This window comes from Acomys minous (genome assembly GCF_964271855.1).
Source record: "Acomys minous genome assembly, chromosome: 14".
Taxonomy (NCBI): Eukaryota; Metazoa; Chordata; class Mammalia; order Rodentia; family Muridae; genus Acomys; species Acomys minous.
In genome coordinates, this window is record NC_140496.1 from 50,138,537 (window position 1) to 50,158,377 (window position 19,841).

The following is a 19,841-nucleotide window of genomic DNA, read 5'->3' on the forward strand; positions in this document are numbered from 1 at the left end:
TCCTAAGAAAAGATATAGCATCTGTGTTTTCACAATACTGGAGCAGAATTGTTCAGGATTTACATAGAATACTCCAAGCCAGAAACATGCCCACTGGCCATCAACAGGTAACCTTCATGAATGAATGGTGGGATATTCACTCAGTGGTGTACCGTGCAGTAACCCCCCCCCCAAAAGCAGAGCACCCTAGAGCTTCTGGACACATGAACAGCATGGAAGAGCCTCGGCACAGTCATGCCTACTGATGCAGGCTCACAAAACTGGTTCTGCGTAACACGCTTCTATGCAACACTGTACCACTCAAGCTAAATGCCTACCAACAGGAAGCCATGCGAGAACAGAGGGTTCCCTCAGAGGGAGGGGGGCTTCAGTGGTTGGATATGGGTGCTAGCTCGGTTGCTGTGGTAGTGTCACGAGCGCATGACTATTTCAAAACTTTACATATTTTTAATTCATTCAGCTTACCGTATATCAACTATATATAAATAATAGAGCCCCAAGGTACTAATGTATGTTAACAAATTTCGTAGAATCAGCCTGGATGACACAGGTGTCCCTCAGCTACAGTGGAGGACAGGGAAGGATGTTGGGTACCCTGCGATGTTGGGTACCTTGCTCTATCACTCTCTGACGTATTCCCTGGAAGCAGGGTTTCTCACCAACCTGGAGCTGGGCTGGCAGCAAGCAAGCTCCAACAAGCTTCCTGTCTATGAATGCAGCCATGCCTGTCTTCTAGGTGGGCACTGGAGATTTGAACTCAGCTTTTTATGCTTGCTCAGAAAGCAGTCTTACTAATCAACTCATCTCTCCAGGCCTACCTACTAATTTTCACAGTACTCGTTGCCTTTGTCCAAAGAACAGAATTCACGGAGAATGAACTATAAGATCCCACCCTTATTCTACTAAGGAGAGATTTCAAGCCGTCAGTGGGGAAGGTCCATCTGACCTTTTGCAGGCACTATGCTGCAGTAACACTGCACCCAGTGAAGATTTTCTCCGTATTTGCTTCAGGGTGAGGCATGAGCCTTGTCAACCATCATCTCACATTTCCAAGACTTTCCAATCAGACACACTATAACACAAGTGCGTTCGTCTCTGAGCTCACCTGAAGGGAAGCTTGCCTTTTGTTATTGGAAAAGTTCACAGAAAGCAGAGGTCTCCATACAAAGCAGTAGAAAGTGACCCTCTCAACCTTTGCTTGAGGGCCATCAGCACAGAGGAGACAATACTGCTGGAGCCGGAGCCGGAGCCAAGCCGGCTCTGCTGCAGGAATAGTACCAGGATCTTGGCTACTGAGTCTGTCAACATTTTCCTTCCCAGAGGGGAGTAACTTGTCATTCAAGCCATACAAGCCAAACCCGGACAACGAATTCTCCAAAAGAAGGTGTGGAAAAGGGACCAAATATGAAGAGCCCACCGAACCTGACTGCGCTAGACGTTCTTGGAGCCAAAGGGTGGGAAAAGCTGCTTGCCACACGACGCAAGGAACAGAGCACGTTATCTGACTTAGTGTTTCATAGAAATTGCTAACCAACACTTCAGCTAGATCTTAGATTGATGGACTAAAAACAAGCCCAGAATCTACTTTCTGTATTTACCCAGAACAAGAGAGATGCCTCCTACAAAGAATAAATGAATATAGGATTCAAAGCTTGGCAAAGATTGAGATGATCCAAGCTGGCCCTGGACCACTAATAATGTTTTTGAAAGATTGGGTTGTTAGATTAACAGTTGTAGAGGATGGACACTACTTATGTAATGTTAAAGAAAACATTTTTATGAACCAAACATTTCCTAAGTTGCAAACAAAAAATGTGAAACTCTATCCGGCACCTGTAGCAAATCTGAGGGCTTTCCATGGGCTAGGGCATAGAGCCATACCCTTTCTGTACACAGGCTCTCTCCCAAGGTTAGAAAAAGAAAGGCCGCCGCCTTAACTGCATTTTAACTCTTACAGCCTCCCTCCAGACGTTTCACCACAATTCCTCCCACACTCATGTGAGTCCAGTTGTCTGGCTTTGTTGGGCCAAGTGTGTGTGTGTGGTGTGAATGTCTGTGGGTCATGTATGCATGTGTGCATACATGAGTGTGCATGCGCATGTCTGTGTATGTATGTAGGCATTGCACAGTGACTTCCTGGAGAGCAAGGCTCTACTTACATCATGCATGGAGTCTAGAAGCTTGGTCAGTTGGTAGAATCTCTGCCAACTCTGGCCAGAGTTGTTGGGACACTTGGTGACCATCTTCCTCAGTTCTTTGATGTAATTTGTCCTCATCTCTTCAAATGCAGCCTGGCTCTTGAGGCCATCTTTTGGAACTGTGTTAAGGAATACAAGCATAAATTCCATGTGTGAGAAACGCAGCTTGAGCATCTTTGCAGTTGCGCGGCCTCAGATATTTTAAACACACATACTGATTATGAGGTTGCACTAAATCTTAGTTGACTGTGATTATGAGTAAACATGGCAGCTACATACTTGGTAAGCATTTACTCACATGTACAAAAGAATTAGCTTTACACATATCAACTCCTTTTGTCCTGACACCAGTATTACCACATAGCTCCCAATTATTCTTATGTTGTAGATGAGGAAATTGGACTGTGCACAGATTCATTTCTATGGGGTATAAAACAAGTAAATGGCAGCTGAAACCTGTTTTCCATGTCTGCATCCTAAGCCCATGCCCCAGGTGGCTTGAAACGTCTTCAGAGTGTCCTCTGAATCCTAGCTCACCAATGACTCAGAGGCAGGAAAACACATTTCAGCGTCACGGGACAGTCTAAGCTGGGGCTCCTCATGGAAAGCAGCATTGTCACACTTAAGTTCAGTTGCAGACACCATGGGGAGGGAGCTGGCCACATACCGCGTGGGAGATGCTGAGTAAGCAGTTTCTACAGCCGCCCAGGATCACCTGACTTTGGAGGCATCATCTACAGCCGTGTGTGTTGGTTTTCCCATCTGCAGGGCTGACACCAACGCTGTTCTGACTCCAGTGAGAACTAATGCTCACTTTAGCTTTGGTGAAGTAGAAAACGAGGATCATGTTTCTCCTTTTCCTCAGTGGGTAGGTTTTTATATTGAAACAAAAAGTCTACTTACAAAGAGTATTCTGGGAACTGGGTGCGTAGCTCAGTGACAGAGCAGTTGTCTAACATGCAAAACACCCTGGACTCCCTGGCTCAGACCCCACCCAATAGGGAGCACTTTGGGATCCCAGCATTGTGCACCCATGTGCTCCCTTGCCCACATTCATGGTCTGTTACCAGGAGCCACCTGCCGGGACAGATTACAAAAGATGGAGCACTGCAGCTAAAGATGCCTCTTTGAAAGTCAGTTTCGGGCTTGTTTCCAGTATGGTTGTTAAGAGGCGACACACAAGCTTTAAAACTGTGAAGAGTGTGGCCACCTGGAACCTTGGTTTTAGGAGATGAAGACCTCATGGAAACCCACCTTGTGCTATTAGCGCTGTGACTTTCAGACTGCTCTTATGGTCTTCTTGATTGAGCCTCCCATGTGCTATTTTCTTATAGCTGGCATAAATGATGACTTCTTGAGTCATTAGCACTTTAGGGCGCCTGCCTACAAGGGCATCCCTGTGTAGCTTGTGGAGCCCTGGAAGCCAGGTATACCACTGTCTCCAAATTAACCTTGTTTTCACAAATAAAGATGTGAATGAATTATCTTAAAGATCGACCTCCGTTAGGATGCTAACAGTCTCCATGAGTTTAATTATTGAGGCCTTTGACTTGTTTTTTCCTTACATCTGTTTCTGTAGGAAAACAAATCTCTCAGAGTCACCACACACGAGGTTTGCCAAATAGCAGTTGTGACTTTAATATCTGACTTTAATAGTTAGAGTTAAATGCCACCTGTTATATAAGAAATCATTTTCTGTCTTTTAAAAAAAAGGTGTATTTGCTTTATGTGTCTGAGTGTCACTGTCTGTCTGTCTGTATGTATGTATGTATGTGCTTGCCTGGTGCCCACAGAGGTCGTACACCCAGAAGCAGAGCTTCCAATGATTTGTGACCCAATATGTGGCTACTGGGAACCAAACTTGGGTCCTCAGCAAGGACAAGTGTTCTTAACTTCTGTGACATTTTTTTCCAGTCTCTGAGAAATAGTTTCTCTTTAAAGGTTAAAAAAATAAATAAAGAAAAATGGCAAAAACTGGCACACGGACAGTGCAACTAGTCCCACTAACTGTGACATTAGCTTGACACTTTCTAGAGGCAGCTGAACGCTTGCCAAGCCCAACCTGAGCTGTGTGGGCTTGGACAACAGGCTTTTAAAGTACCAAAGCCATTCAAAGTAAGTCTTTTTCAATGGACGTTTATATGATGGTTCGACCTATACATGAAGAAAATCATCTGCCATTCAAAAAGTGTCACTATGGTGATATTATTTGATGGTGACATTTTTTTATTATCAACCAAAGTCCACCATATTTCTGATAGTTGCATTATCGAAGAATCAAGATCATAGCATCTCATGTCAAATAATAACATTTACATTTTATTGTTCTAAATATAATATACTGAGGTATATCATCTCAATTTCCTGGCCGGATTTTTTTTTTTAGAAGTTGAAACAAATCAACAAATAGAGGCAAGTTAAGCAAAACCTCAAATTTTGGATGTATGCCCAGCATTTCTGGATTTACTTATTAAGTGCAGCAGGCCTGTTGGAACTCTTCCAGAACCTACATGCTGGAGAGGAGTGGAGAGCCGTAAGGTTGAGGTCAGGCTGCTTTTCTCTCTAAGCAGAGAATGTGGGATTCTTGTGTTACCGCTGCTAGACGCCCTGAGCGGCTGGCCGGCCATTATGAAAGGTAGCATGCGGAAGAGCCGGCTTCGTCATCCAGCACACAGGAGCAAAGCAAGCCGCCCAAAGCCTGTGGCTTCTGTGATGCCGATACTCCTTAGGCGTTCTTGCCTTTTAATTACCCTTTTTCAGAATTGAAAGAACTAAGTTGGAAGCTAATAAATTAATTCAGGTAGTTTAAAAGATGACATCAGACGCTGCTAGAGGCGGAAAGGGTAAATGGATGCAAACAGTATAAGGTATGAGCTAAGTACAAGTAGTCACATTTGTAAAGAATTAGAGGCGTATGCATTTTACTGAAAATCTACCTTCCATCTGGTGCTTTAAGGAAACACTTTTCTAAACAAGGTTAGTGAATAACATGGCTTCACAATGCAATAAAATCACTTCTACTAAACTGAAGGATAATTTTGTTCTTCAAAGCTATGCTCTGGGGAGGGCGAGCTAGGACTGTGAGGCAGCCCCTGTCTGATGTGGAGCTGGAGAGAGGGCCGGCTTCTTCCCACTCACGCTGCACAGGAGATGGCCTGGGCACACTTAGTGAGGAATGGCGGGGCCTCTGGTAACCTGGGAGGCCTGCACCCTGCCCTCCCTGGGCATCAGATTCACTGAAAATAAAGCAAGAGGCCAAGAGCTGCTTCCAAAACAAACACAGCTGTGGAGCTTGGAGCCGCTCCTCCAGCCAGGTTTGCCCCCTTGCTCCGGAGCCCACTGTCCTGTCCCGTCCTCATTGGCCACTTGTTGCTGTCAATCATCTCAGCAGCAGCCAATGAATGGGTCCCCAGAAAAGCAGGACGCTTAAGCTCTGAGTCCCAGTCTTCACTCAAGCAGGACGTTGACAAATGCCACACAGGGGCCTCCCTTTGGCCCACTGTCTAACGGGATGCTTTGAGTGTTAAATTAGACAATCTGTGGAAGGCACACTAAACTGTGAAGCCAGGCTGTCACCCACAGTCCCTCTGCCCGGCTGTCTCGGTCCAGGCTAGCATCTCAGAACAAGCGGGACCTCTCCTGTCTGCTCTACCCTGAGCCACTCAGCTCTCCCATCCCCCTTCCTTAGGAAGATGCTTTCTCTTCCACAGTCCTTAATGGAGCGGAAGAGAGGCTGGGTGTGGCCCCCTCCTCCTCCCCCGCCCTCTTCACTGGCATCACCCGATCCCCTTTATTCCATGCTAAGCACCCTGGCACGTTTGCTGGCTCTTGATATCCAGAACGTCTCTCGGTTTCCTCAGAGGCCACCATCCTTGGCTCAGAGTTTTCCACCCTGTACTCTCTCTTGTCTTCATCCCGGGCCTCCCTCTATCCCTGGTGAGAGCTTCTTCAAATTCCAAACGCCTTCTTGAAAATTCTCGCATGGTTGAGAAACAAGCACGCAACACTTTTCTTTTTTTTCTTGCCAGGGCTACTGCTGCCTTTCCCTATCTCCTGGGGTACCTAATTCCATCAAGTGCTTCCCCCCCCAAACTTGATCATAGACGCCCACGAAACCTTCCCATCAGCCTGATGGTCAACTCCAGGTGTCTTCTCTCAGTTCCTCACCTTCCTCCGTTTGGGCCACATCACCAGTCATTTCCGTCTTGGGACCGGCAGGCTACACTTCAGTTGCTGACCTCTCTGACACTCTCTCTCTTGCCCTTCTGCCACTGCTACGCCTTTGATCAGGCTCCACTGGCTCTTTGCTCTTCATCCTGGAGATGGCTCGTGACTTGACTGTGTCCCCCACAGGTACATGGATGAACACCATTCCCTAGCTGGTGTGCTCTTTTGGAGCTCTCTGAGAACTTTGGGAGGTGGGCCTACCTAGAGGAAGTCAGTCAGTGGCGGGTGGTCCCTCGCCTGTCCCTCCCTCTGTTTTCTGCCTGCTGTGAGGATGCCCACCATGAATATGCGGGGCTGACAATTATGGGACTGGGATGTTTGATACAGTGAGCCAAAGTTCAAACTGTCCTCAAGGTGTGCCTGTTAGACGCCTGGTCACAGAGGACAGGAGGTCTGCTCTGAGACTGGGGAGTGCAGGAATGGCTGCCTAAACAAGACCTGAACAAAGACAGCATCAACAGACAACATGCTAATGCAGGAAGCAAGAAATCTCAGGGTCCCACACCTAGACAAGGAACCACAGGTAGCTAATCGCCGTCGAGACAGGGCGAATCAGCCCCCACTCCCAAAGTGTGAGCCCCTGATTGGTTATCCAATATCAAGTGGTCAGCCCCCAAACCACATACCCAAAGAACAAAAATGGTCTCATCAGGTTGTGCTGATAGATTTGTGTGCCTGCATGTTTAAGTAACATTAATAATTAAATAAAAGGAGGCTATCAATTTGAAAGGGAACTGGGGCGAAGAGAGAAACATGGGAGGGGTTGGAGGCAGGAGAGGAAAGGCAGGACATAAAGCAATTATATTTTAATTAAATGTATTAAATAAAATAAAGTTAATATAAAATATGGATGAGGAATATGTCTCTGATTTGCAATAATTGGATAATGCTCAATTTTAGTCTTAATGACCTATAGTTTTGTTTCAATAAAAGTCAGTTGTTATTAAAAAAAAAACTAACATGTACAGTGATTAAATTTGCCATTTGAGTCTCAACTATGAACAATAATAAATATTTATTATGTTTAAAACCTGGCTACTGATTTTCAGTCTCAAAAATTCCCCATTTTCTGGCTATCCCCAGTAGGATACAGAGTTGGAATAAACATTAACTAAAAAAAAAAAAAAAAAAAAAAAAAAAGAATTCATTTTGTACTCCACAGAGTCCTCTCAAAGCCACACCCACACGGTGGCATTCTGGGTCTCACATCTTCTTGTTTATCCCTGATTCTACTGCATCTATTTTATTCTGATCCACTTTCTTCTTCTGTCTGGACAGGTACCGAGACCAGCTTCTCCGTGGTCCACTCATCATATGGCCGGTCACTGTATCTCATGGGTCTCAGTCTTCTAAGCACTGCCATCTGCCTGCTGCTCCTCAGTCCTTCCCTTCAACTCAGTTGCCTGCTGGGACATTTTCAGAGGCCCAGAACAAAGCACTGACTGTGCCACCTGCCCTGACCAGAGGTGCTCGGAATTGTAGTTCTCTGTCTACTGGTTGAGATTTAGAATTTTTTCCATTGGCGGTTGAATAATCTGGTCCAATTGGCATCTCCACTTTACGTCCTTCTAGTCTAGGGCAACACAATCTTGAAAAATTACAGAATGCGTGCATAAAACTATTTCAAATGAATAATAATCAAGCATCTTACTTAAGGCTCGCAGCCTACACATGTTCACTCACAGGGCCCATAAGAATGGCATAGAGAGACAGTGCATGCCTCCATATTAAATCTAGAACCCTCATAGAGTCCCCTAGGATCCAGCCGGGCTATGTGCTCTCTCCCCTTGAAGTGTCCTTCCTTCTCTGAGGCACCATCACACCCTTTCAACTCTAAGCATGATATGTCACCATGCTCCTCAACGTGTTCAAGTTATCTTTGAGCTTGTTAGACAGGATAAGTTCCCCACAGGCAAAGATCAAGTGTTCGTACCACACATGCATAGCCAGACAGTTAACAAATGGTTAGTGGTTGGGTGAGTGAAGGCATGAAGGGATACACTGTTCAATATGTCCATGATTTTATCATCAGCAAGGACTTGAGTTCATGCAAGGCCAAAACCACTCCTCCCATCTCTTCCACATTTCTTTTCACGGGTTGGGTATCAACTACCGGAGAATCGTGACTGGGCCACTCTCCTGCAGGGAAGATGGTCTGACAATGTAGAGTGAGTGCCAGGGTGGACATCAAGGTACCTGTGCTTAGCAGCAGCAAAACCTTCATGATGGAGTATTCCTCAAAGGTCAGCTGCAGGCGCACGAACTGAAGGCTGATCTGGCGCATGCCCTGGCACAGTTCATACATGGCAGACTGATGCATCTTCTCTCTGCAAAGGAAAAGCAGCCGCACACATCTGAGAAGAGGGGTCACCACCACGTCCAGGCTGGCAGCCCACAGACTTGTCAAGAGCCCAGAGCCAGTTTCCCCAGTGGCTCCAACATGAAGCAGATGCTCATTTAAAGACGAGTCAGAGGCCTTTTGGGGGGGGGGAGTGTAAGTCAATTGTTTCTAAAGCCCCACCGGCACCACGGTTTCCTTCCACATTAAGAGCACTGTTAGTGGATGGTGGTGCTGTGAGGAGAGCATCTACACAGCAGAGCAGCTGTGGTGACTCTTTGGCTACAGGTGTGACAGACTGACTGACAGTTGGGAAAGGCAATTTGGGTTAGCTGCAGTGAACAGAAAGTGGTCAGGACAATGCCTATTTCCACACGCTCTTCCTTAAAGAGATCCTGGAGTGTGTCTGGTACAGGGAGTTAAAGGCAATTTAGAAAGGTGAGAACCCCAAGTAGAATTAACTCTAATCAAGGCAGACAGCAGCATGGCGGTTGTCACCATACACGGAAATGTTTCCATCCACACAGTCAACCTATCCCTTCACTCCACCACCCAAATGTTTCCATATAAATTCATGCTATACAACAAAGAGTTCTTTCTTTTCTCTTTCCTTGAGGGTTAAGCAAGGTACCATGTTGTCTTTAGATGCTTTTCATAAAAACGTGCCTTGTTGGGAGGCTTTGCAAACACAGTAGGAGATTGGTGAAACAGGGAAGGACTTGCCAAGCCAAGGGACAGGAGAGACCATGACGAGGCTGGTGCATTTCTCCAGGTGTGTCAAGACAGCTGAGCAGCTGCCCTGCAGCCCCCTCCCAGGATGCACCCTGAGCTCTCCTCAGGTGTCAAGCATCTTCTAAGGGGTGAACACCAGGAAGCCATAGGGAACCCTAACCCTCTGCTCTCCCTTCTCCTGCCATAAACTAGAAACCACTCTAAGTTAAGATAATATCTAGTGTGCATGCACGTGCGAGCACACAAATGCACATGCACAAACATGTGCACACACGTGCACACACACACACACACACACACACACACACACACACACTAATAGTCAAAGCTTGTAGATCTACCACCCGGAATTAAGTGCATAACAAATGGTAACACCATTGCAATGCTTGCTTCTGATTTTTGAACAGGATCATCATGGCATGGTTAAGGCTTAATTTCTTCCTCATTCAAGATCAGAACAACCAGTTTGAGGGATTATCACGGGCTCTCAGATTATGTATTAAGTGTACGTGTGTGTGTGTGTGTGTGTGTGTGTGTGTGTGTATAACAACACCTTCCTGTACTGTCATGCAGAGATTTGAAACCAGAGATGGAGTCCCTCAGTAACTAATTTCCACTCAACGCATAAGTATGAGAAGCATCTATTTTTAGTAACTCTAAGTGAAGTTACTCTTGCTTCAAGCTTTATGAATGATGTCACGACTTACAATAATTTAATTTAAAAGTGTGTGCGTGTGAGTGTGTGTGTGTATGTGTGTGTGTGTGTGTGTGTGTATGTGTGTGTGTGTGTACTTGAATGCAGTGCCCGTAGAAGCCACAGGGTATCAGATCTCTGAGAGGTGGAGTTACAGGCAGGTATGAGCTGCCTGAGGTGGGCGTGAGGAAACTAAACTCAGGTGTTCTTCCGGAGCAATCAACGGTCTTCACCACTGGGGTACCTCTCTAGCTCCCATAACAATTTAAAAAATGGTGGTGAGGGTGGGGGTGGGGCACATGGGTTCTTAGGTTTTTATTGCTGTTACAGAGGATACCCAGGGAGTCCCCTGTGTGCATCTATAAGACAGAGCTTGGTACAGTACGGCCTATCTAGGCTCCCTGCCCCCATTAGTTCCCCTCCCCCCCAACCTCCACCCGCCCCTGGACCTCCACCCGCCTACTAGCAGGGCACACGAGACAGGCTTTATTCCACACCATACCAATTATCCCAAACACGTCATCATCTGATGAGCTTGTGTGCAAGGGTAACTCACAGTTGTCTTCATTTCCATTCCGGTATCACCGACAGCTCAACATGTTTCTCCAAACGTTTACTGACCAATTCTTCTTCCGGGACTTGCCTCTTCACATTTTTACCCATGCAATTATGTCCACAATCCTCCTATCATTAAGTAGCACTTAAAATCGTAGCAGGCATTATTGTGAGCCAGGTTTCATGTAGCTCAGCCTGGTCTCTAACTCTGTTATGAAGTCTCAAGTGGTGATGCTCCTGCCCCCCTCTGGCAAGCAGTAGGGTTCCAGGCCCTCACCACCGCACCGCTTATATGGTGCTGGAGACCGAAACTAGGCAAGCATTCTGCCAGCTGAACTACATTCCAGCTGCCCCCCCCCCCCATGAGAGAAGGCCTGCGTTGCCCATACACCGTCCTCCAACTCCTGGGCTCAAGCCATCCTCCTGCCTCAACGTCCAAACAAGTGGAAGAGCAGACACACGCCCAATGCCAAGCTTCCCCACCCTTTTATTTTTAATAGTTCTTTTTCTTTAACGTGTTTGCTTTAGTTTCATGCCGTTTCCCCCACCCCCACTCCTTTCTCACTCTTGTTAGAGCTTGCCTGGTATCCTCTCTCTGCCTTTGTTTTTTTTTTTTTCCTTTGGCTTCAAACTTGCCACATGTATCTAATCAGCAAAAAGCCAAATTTAAAAAATCTGCGAACCTCCAAGCTTTGTCATCATCCAGTCCCAAGTATTTGCCACTTTACCAACTCGGTTTAGTCTGTTTTCAGTTATTACGATGAGCGCATGCGCTTGGATGCCCCACCAGTCAGCTCCCCGTCTCCGTTTGCCCCTCTTTGCTCCTTTTTCCACTTCCTTTCATTAACTGGATCAACCCAGCTTTCTAAACCCCACTCCGTGTCTCTCTAACTGCATTTAGAAAATGCACATTCTTCTTTTTCACACTTCTAATGGTTATTTTTGAGTGAAGAACTTGCATAGCTAAAAGCCTACAGCTAATGGGAAGGTTTTTTCCCTGCAGAGCAGGGAACTCTCGGCCACCCCCTCGCTTCTCTTCGACCGCTCCCTCTTCTCCATGTTTAGGACTTGCATCCCATCAGCTTTCAAGTCACCATTAAAACTGTTTTATCCCCCTCACATATGCCACATCCCGTTCTATAGTTTTAGATTGAGCTTATTCACGGACCCCCTGTCTGAGTGCCGAGGGTGGAACCCAGGTCCTCACACCTGCCGGACAAGCCGCTGCACCACGGAGCTCCCGTCTGGCCCCCACCAGCGCCGCTGCCTGTAGCAGCGTCTTTCCGCACCAGCACTTGCCCATCCTGCCTCGCCTCTGATTTCATTTCACACCTGTTAAAGAGCATGCTTTAGTTATTCTTTTAGCTGAGGTTCTTAGCCTCAAAGTGTCGAAACCTGCCTGCTTGGAGGAGCCTTCCAAAGCTTGACAGGCAGATTTGCTCAGTGCTTCGAGGCTAGCATTCCATGCAGCCTCGGCCTTCTTCGTGGCTGTGAGAAAAGCTCCACATCGTCTGTAATTGTCTCACAGCTAACTTGAGTTTTCTTCGGCAGCACCATGTTTTTGTTTTTGTTTTTGTTTTTGTTTTCTTTCTTTTACGCCTGCACTTTCGCTGTAAGAGGCGCCTCGTCCTGGACTGGCTTTTGTTTCTTCTGTTGGAGGCTCAGTGCTCTTCTGACAGGTAGGCGTTTGGTAAATTCTGAAATGTTACTGCCTCTTCAAGCAGCATCCTCCGCCCACTCCCATCACTGAGGGTTAGTGGGATGCTAGAACTTTCTCATCGCTTCTTCCATACTAACTTCCCTTTCGTTCTCACCATTTTCTTAGTATCTTCATTCCAGGTGATTTTTTTTTCTCACATCTATTTTCCAACTTGATATTTTCCCTTGTTTATTAAGCCCACAGTTAAATATCTATAGTTTAGTTCCTGTTTGTATTTTTGAGAATGTCAGGCATGATTACTGTATTTATATCATGTCCAGCCTTCCCTCCCCCCACCCCAGCTCCTTCTGTGTACCCCACTCCCTGTCACATTCATGAGCTATTCTTCAATTATTCTTGTTCCTTTTACTAAGTCCATTTCCGGTAGCTTGTGTTGGGTCTTGAGTGTGGTGGCGTTGGCCACCTCAAGAAGTGAAGATGTTATTCCTGTTCCTCGTACTAAGTCCACTTCATTCTGCTTGAAGTGTCCAGGACTTGAATTTCAGTGCTGGTGTTCGCCGTGTCAAGGAGTGAAAATGTTCCATTTCGTTCTTTCAGAAACGTCTGTGACTTCCCATAAGGCAGTTCTTCTCTTATGGTTATTATGCCGCCACTCACTTCAACATGCTTCTCTTATAGCTTCTTTCAGAGTTTTAAGTTCACTTTTAGGATGCCAGGATGCACATTTAGCGCGCGTCAGTTTGGCATTTTTCTGTCTTCTGTGTGACCCTGCATGGGCGCTGGCTTGTGAAGGGAGCTTGCTGGGAAGCCTTGGCTCGCAGAACTGCCTGACTGCCTGGCTGCTTCGCCTCCTCTGCACGGTTCTGGCTGCTAATCTCTGAGTTTCAGTGCTTTTGGTAGGACTGCGTGGACGGTGCAGGCTTGTGTTCCTCAGTTCTTTCTGTTTCCTGGCCATGTCCCCGGGCTGGTCGAAAGGATGCTGAATTTTATTGCTCTTGGGAGCGGAGTCCCAGATTTATACATGGGCCTCTGTCACAAGCCCCAGCACAGCAGGAATGAAAGCCTTCTTCCTGTTTGCGATCCAATATGCACCCCTAAAGCAGATGTCTGCACCCACTCATCTGTTGGCTCATTGGAGCTTTAGCTCAGAGGTAGACAGACCTGCTCACCACTCCCCAGAGCCTCTGTGCAAGTATGGAGGCCGGCTAAATTCAGCTGTTTGTTGTTTCTCAGCCTCCATCCGCCTTGCTGTTGGACACTTGGCCTCTCACTGGCCTGAGCTCGCTGGCCAGAGACTGTCAGGGATCTGTCTTCCTTTAATGGGCTTCTAAATGTGCAGCACCACACCCAGCTTTCCATGTGCGGTCAGGGGATTGATCATCGGCCCACATGTTTACAAGGAAAGCTTTGCACTTACTAAACAAGCTATCTCCCGAGCTCTGCTTACTCCTCCTTCTGAGATTACATATGTATTTAAAACGGTTGTTTTTGTTTTGTTTTGTTTTTGTGCAAAATATCTATGTGTTTACAGGGGGAAGAGGCTGAACTCATTTCTATTATTCAGTTAATTACAAGATTCTTTTTGTTGTTCTTGTTTTGTTTTTATTTTTCAAGAAAGGGTTTCTCTGTGTAGTTTTGGCTGTCCTGGAACTCACTCTGTAGACCAGGCTGGCCTTGAATTCATAGAGATCAACCTGTCTCTGCCTCCCTGAGTAATTACAAGAGTCTTAAGCAGAGGACCTATATTCAACAAAGCATTTTAAAAGTCAAAAATTAAAATGAAAGACAAGCGCTAAACATCAACTTTTACCCAATATACATTTTATAACAGGAGAACAAGGAAAAGGAACAGGAAGTAAAGAGAACAAGGAAGTGAAGGTGTACAGATCTGCCTACGATGGCAACAGGAAGCAGAGGGACTGATGGGGGTTTATAGATGCTAAGATGATTAAGTGACTCTCATATTAGATTAGGTGTTTGTGAAGACTTCAAAGATGGGGACAGAGGGGTGGTATTAAGGAAACTACAAAAAACAGGTGCCATTGAACTTGACGTTAGCTTCTGTGTGCTGTGTGTGTGTGTGCAAGCGAGAGACAGAGAGAGGGGGAAAGAGTGAGAGGGAGGAAGGGAGGAGGGAGGGAGGGAGGGAGGGAGGGAAAGAGAGAGAGAGAGAGAGAGAGAGAGAGAGAGAGAGGGAGAGAGAGAGGGAGAGAGAGAGAGAGAGAGCACGTTGGTGTGGAGGCTAGCTGAAAACTTAGCATGATCTCCTGAGGAGAAGGGCACCATCCACCTTGTGGTTTTGAGACAAGGTCCCTCACTACCCTGGAGCTTTCTGTGTAGGCTAAGCCTGGCCGGCTAAGCCTGGGATCTGTCTCCACCATGTAGATTATAAGCAAGCCCTGCACCTGGCTATTTAAACTCAGGGTCCCGGACTTGTGGGACAAGCACTTGACTGGCTGAGTAGCCTCCCAAGCACTCATACATGTTTGCTGCCCTACCTTACCTGCCCCATAGGGGAGCACGTACTTTTGGTTTTGCATGGAGGGCATAAGGTCACAGAGCTCCGGAGGCTTGTGGGCCTGTGTCTTCTGACATTCACACTTCTTGCTGGCAAAACCCAAATACCTCAAATAATTCCAATGTTGCAGAGACATAGCTTACTATGTGGAAGTTCCCATGTGAAGGTATATATAAAAATATAATTAAAAAATAAAATTGTAATAGAGAAAATGTTTCTAGAGAAGCCAGTGCTCATTTTGGTTAAAAATGAACCAAGAAAGCATCAAATTCCTCAAATGAATTTTCAAGGAAAAAAAACCCCACCATCTTATTATTATCACTTCTATATATAGGTTAGAACACCGAGGGAAGAGGAGAGACAAGGCAGATGTTCACAAGGTAGAGGTGACTTGCCTGGTGCTGAGCATGAGAAGTAAACACCTTTGTGTCAAAGTGTTTCTGTTACTGAGACGTGTTAACACCATATCTACACACAGAACAAAGGTCAGAGCAGCTCCCTCCGCCTGAAAGCACCTGAGAAGGCGCGTGTGGGAGCACACCTAGGGAGCAATTGCTGTCACGTCGGTTGCAACAGAGTCCTTTAACTCTTTGTTGAAGAACCTTGCAGGCCTCATGGCTGTGTGCAGGAAGAGTTGCTGCATACAAGCCTTGAGTTACGTCTCTCTGCTTCTTATTATGTCTCGTAAGGAACTGTCATGACGTTCACCAGGCATGTTTCATGTGAGGAAGCCGTGCTCCAAACCTGATGTTTTACTTAAAGTCTCGGGCAGCGTTGGCCTGACTGAACAGCTTTCGAGTCTTTCCTCCAGTCAGCCGACTGCACAGAGATCTTCAGCATGGTGCAGATTTTGTAATCAGTGAGAGCATTGTTTGTCCTCTGTTTTGAATTATGTGGCAGAACCTTTGTGTTTCCACAAGGGGAAGATGATGCACTCAACGTAGCTTGAAATTCATGAAAATAGGCTGGCTCTCACAAACACATTCAACCACACCAGATTATTTTGCACATTAGATTTAATGTACAGAAAGGTGCTTGCAAAGAAGTGGAAGCAAGGACAATGTTTTGCCATGATACTGGTATTAGCGCTACAATATGCCTTTGCAGAAAATTCTACTGTATGATTTTATTCATTTAACGATTGCATCTCATTTTGAACAGAATCATCAAGTATCAAGTAAGATTATACTTGACTACTTTGGGAAAGAAAAGCAACTCTGTATCTGCCTCTGAAAAACAAAAAGTAAATGCAGAACTCAAAAGTCAGCCTTGCATAGCGGGCTGAGATAGAGGCGGCAAGGAACTGTCAGGGCAGCACACGTAAAGGGCTGGCAGCCAATATGCTCTACTTCTGAGTACTCACACGCTTGCACTTGGCATCCTTTCCCATGCATCTTCTCAGGTAAAGTGGGATTTGTGCAGATACAACTTCTAAAACGGACACGGAGATCCAGATCAAATTCTAAGACTTGGTTCAGAACTTTAAAAATAGATTCATTTTCTTTGTGTATGAATGTTTTTGCCTGCATGCTCGCATTTGCAAAAAATATGTGTCTGGTGCCCATAGAGGCCAGGAGAAAGAAAACATCAGATCTCCTGAACCTGCAGTCACAAGATGGTTGTGAGGCCCTGTGTGTGCCAGGAACAAAATCTGGGTCTTCTGCAAGAGCAGACTGCTGCACTAACTACCAGGTCATCTCTCCAGCCCCTTGGGTTAAAAAAAAGTATGAAAATAAAACTTAGAACTCACATGCGCACAAACACACATGAACATGTGTGTGCTCTCAGTGTATAGTTCAGGATTACAGATATGAACTCCAATGCCCAGATCCTGGGAAATCACTTAAAAATACTCTGACTGCTTTGTGTACTTGAAGGTTTTCTCAACTGGGAAACTAGTTTCACTTGTAACTGTAGTTTCACCGGGTCCTCTCGGGACGTTCACTTCACTACACTGAAATCACACACACCACTGCCACTGGGAAACAGCTTGAGGCTGTTACAGCAGCCTCTCCCGCCTGAATCCCACTTGGAAAAAAGTGAATATTCACAGTGAGAAAATGTTCTTGTTGTTACTTTAAGAAAACTTGAGCTCAAAAAGTTTTCTTCTATACTAGCAGGGATTAAATGAAGCCCATTAAAATCAAGGTGGGTGGAGTGTTCAAAATTGAAATAATTCACCGGTGAACTGACTAGTTTTAATTTCATAGCTAAACAATGTGGACACCTGTGTTTAAACACTCATGTATCCTTTTTTTTTCCCATAATGTTTCTGGCCACCTGTTGTTAAAAATTATATCTCATCCATTTTATGCATAAAATAATATGTTTGTTGTATTATGTAGGTTTTGACCTTTTAGATTGGAAGGATTTCCAAGGGTGATCTGGAACTAATTATTATTTCCTGGTTTTGAGACTCAGTTTATTCAGGGCTAGGACCCTGAGAGGAATCCAGGCCTCAGCAGCTGGTCCTATACCCGTGGCTGTACCAGAAGCACTAAGTGGACTCAGTGGGTTAAAAGAAAGACAGCACTGGCCGGGTGTGGTGATGGCACACGCCTTTAATCCCAGCACTCGGGAGGCAGAGGCAGATGGATCGCTGAGTCCAGGACAGCCAGGGCTACACAGAGAGACCCTGTCTCAAAAAAAAAAAAAAAAAAAAAACAAAAAAAAACCAAACCCCAAAACAACAGCAAAAACAAAAAGAAACAGACAAACAAAAGAACCACACACATGAAGTTCGGAGACAGAAGTGGTGGGGATAAGGGAAGAATTGGAAGGAAGGGAATCAAAACACATTCATGTACGTATGAAATTCTCAAACAATAACCAAATGGAGTACATCCCTGCTATTTCATGTCAGTGGTGCTGTGCTGTCTTACAGTACAGGAACAATCATTGGACAGCAGGTGATCTAGATGGCCATCTCATAGCCACTGACGGGGGATGACAGTTCTAGAATCAGTTTTGTTGTGCAATGATCCAAGTACATATCTGCTCAACCAAAATACAGGGCGCTCCCAACTCCAGGAGCCTGTGGAACTCAGAAGCCCCTGAAAGATGGCAGAGGCTGCCCTAGTCCTGGCCTTCTAGAGTGAGACCATAGCTAGATACTTCCAGTGTGGAAATGTGTGTGTGCTCATGCATGCACCCATGCATGTGTGTACATGACCATGCATGGGTGTATGATATGTGTGCTGTCATGCATGTGTGTGTGGTCATGCATGTATGTGTGTGATATGCATGTGCTCGTGCATGCATGTGTGTGTATACACCCATGCAAGTGTATATACATATGCTCATCATGCATGTGTGTATGATCTGTGTGTGGTCATGCATGTGTGTGTTCTCATGCATGTATGTGTGTGCTCATGCATGTGTGTATGCCCTTCCTACCTGCCTTTCCAGAGACTTACTAGTGATCTCTATTATGAACTGCATTGACGTTACAGCTCATCTGGGTTCACCTTTGAGGTGGACACTTAACACATAACACTCACCCTCTAATTGTCTCCTTGATACTATTCATGACATTCGGTCAGCTCACTAGAAAGTTAGTGAATCATGAAGACAGGAACAGTAATAAATAAAACTCGGTCCCTGTTTGCCACATAGCTGCCGGGGATGGCTTCCACCGTGGTGGTAACGACGACATCATGATGATGTCACCATAGCTCCACCCCATGACGCAGACCTTGCAGGTCTGTAACTCACAGAGCTGTGCTTCCCTTGCTCCCAAGGGACTGAAGACCTGTGATACCGTGCTTAGCTAGGAAAATCTTCTTAAAGAACTTCTACTGAAAGACTCCTGAAAGAATTCATGGTGTATCAACCAAAGACACATGTACACCCAGCTCATGCGGTGGTATTCACTTTAGAAAAAAGGTGGAAGGGACCCAAGTGCCCATCAACAGATGAACAGACATACAAAATATGCTATGTGCACATAACAGAATATTATTCAGCTTTGGGAAGGAAATTCCTTCATGTTGTGTCACACGAATGGATCTTTTAAAATATTTACTTTTGTTGTTGTTGTTGTTGTTGTTGTTGTTGTTATTTGTGTGGCTCATGGGGGCCAGAGGAAGAGGAGTCACAGATGACGGTGAGCTGACTGCCTTAGGTGTTGGGAATCATAGCTGGGTTCTTAACTACTGGGCCACTGTCCCAGCAGGACCGAATCTTCAGCCGTACACCAAGTAAAATAAGCCAGTCACCAGGGACAAGCACCGCACGGTTTCACCAGCGTGGGCATTTCTGAGGATTCAGTCACAGGGAGCAGAGTAAAGACCAGGTGACTATAAGAGACACAGCTTCAGTTTCATGTGATGAGAAAATGCTGTTGATTAGCTGCACAACAGTGCATTGTGTTTCACTCCCCTGAGCTGCACACACGAAGGGTGAAGATGGCAAGTCTCATACATATCTTCATCCCTACCAAGTTTTGAAAAAGAGTGACTGTTTCCAAATCATCATCTTACTGCACTGAGATTATGACACTAAAATCGCATGTGATCATGCAGCTTGTGTCAGGGCCTGGGGCTTAGCTTTTCTTCTTTTATAAGACACAAAACATCGCTCTTGTCCTCCACTTTCACAGCGTGCCTTTGCCTTCCTGTCTGTCCATTCTCCGTGTGCTGTACGTGTGGTTTATTGCAAGCTGCTTTAGGGCTTTTAGAAAACGGGAGAGGCAAAAGTTCTTCAATAAGCCATAGTTACAAAGGTCACCCAGAAACGGTCCCTGAAGACCTGTTTGTTCTAGTGCTGTTGCCCTAAGGGGAAGAAGAAAACAGGCCTTCATGTCCCACCCTTCTCCCAACTGAACTGCCATTTAATTGATGTAAGCCTGTCTCGCTGGCTGATGCTCTAAATGCCTACGTACACCCATGCGCCAGCTCCACCACCTGTGGGGCCCCAGA

General features: G+C 45.8%; 1 protein-coding gene across 4 annotated transcripts in view; it reads right to left on the reverse strand.

Moving 5' to 3' along the window:
• NR3C2 (nuclear receptor subfamily 3 group C member 2) overlaps positions 1-19,841 on the reverse strand; it is a 302,223-nt gene that overhangs the window by 19,499 nt on the left and 262,883 nt on the right. For all 4 annotated transcript variants that reach the window (XM_084755685.1, XM_084755686.1, XM_084755684.1 and 1 more), the window contains exons 7-8: positions 8,622-8,752; positions 2,160-2,317 (exon numbers count right to left, since the gene is read on the reverse strand). In XM_084755685.1, the coding sequence (XP_084611811.1) occupies positions 2,160-2,317; positions 8,622-8,752 (289 nt within the window). The remainder of the gene's footprint in view (positions 1-2,159; positions 2,318-8,621; positions 8,753-19,841) is intronic.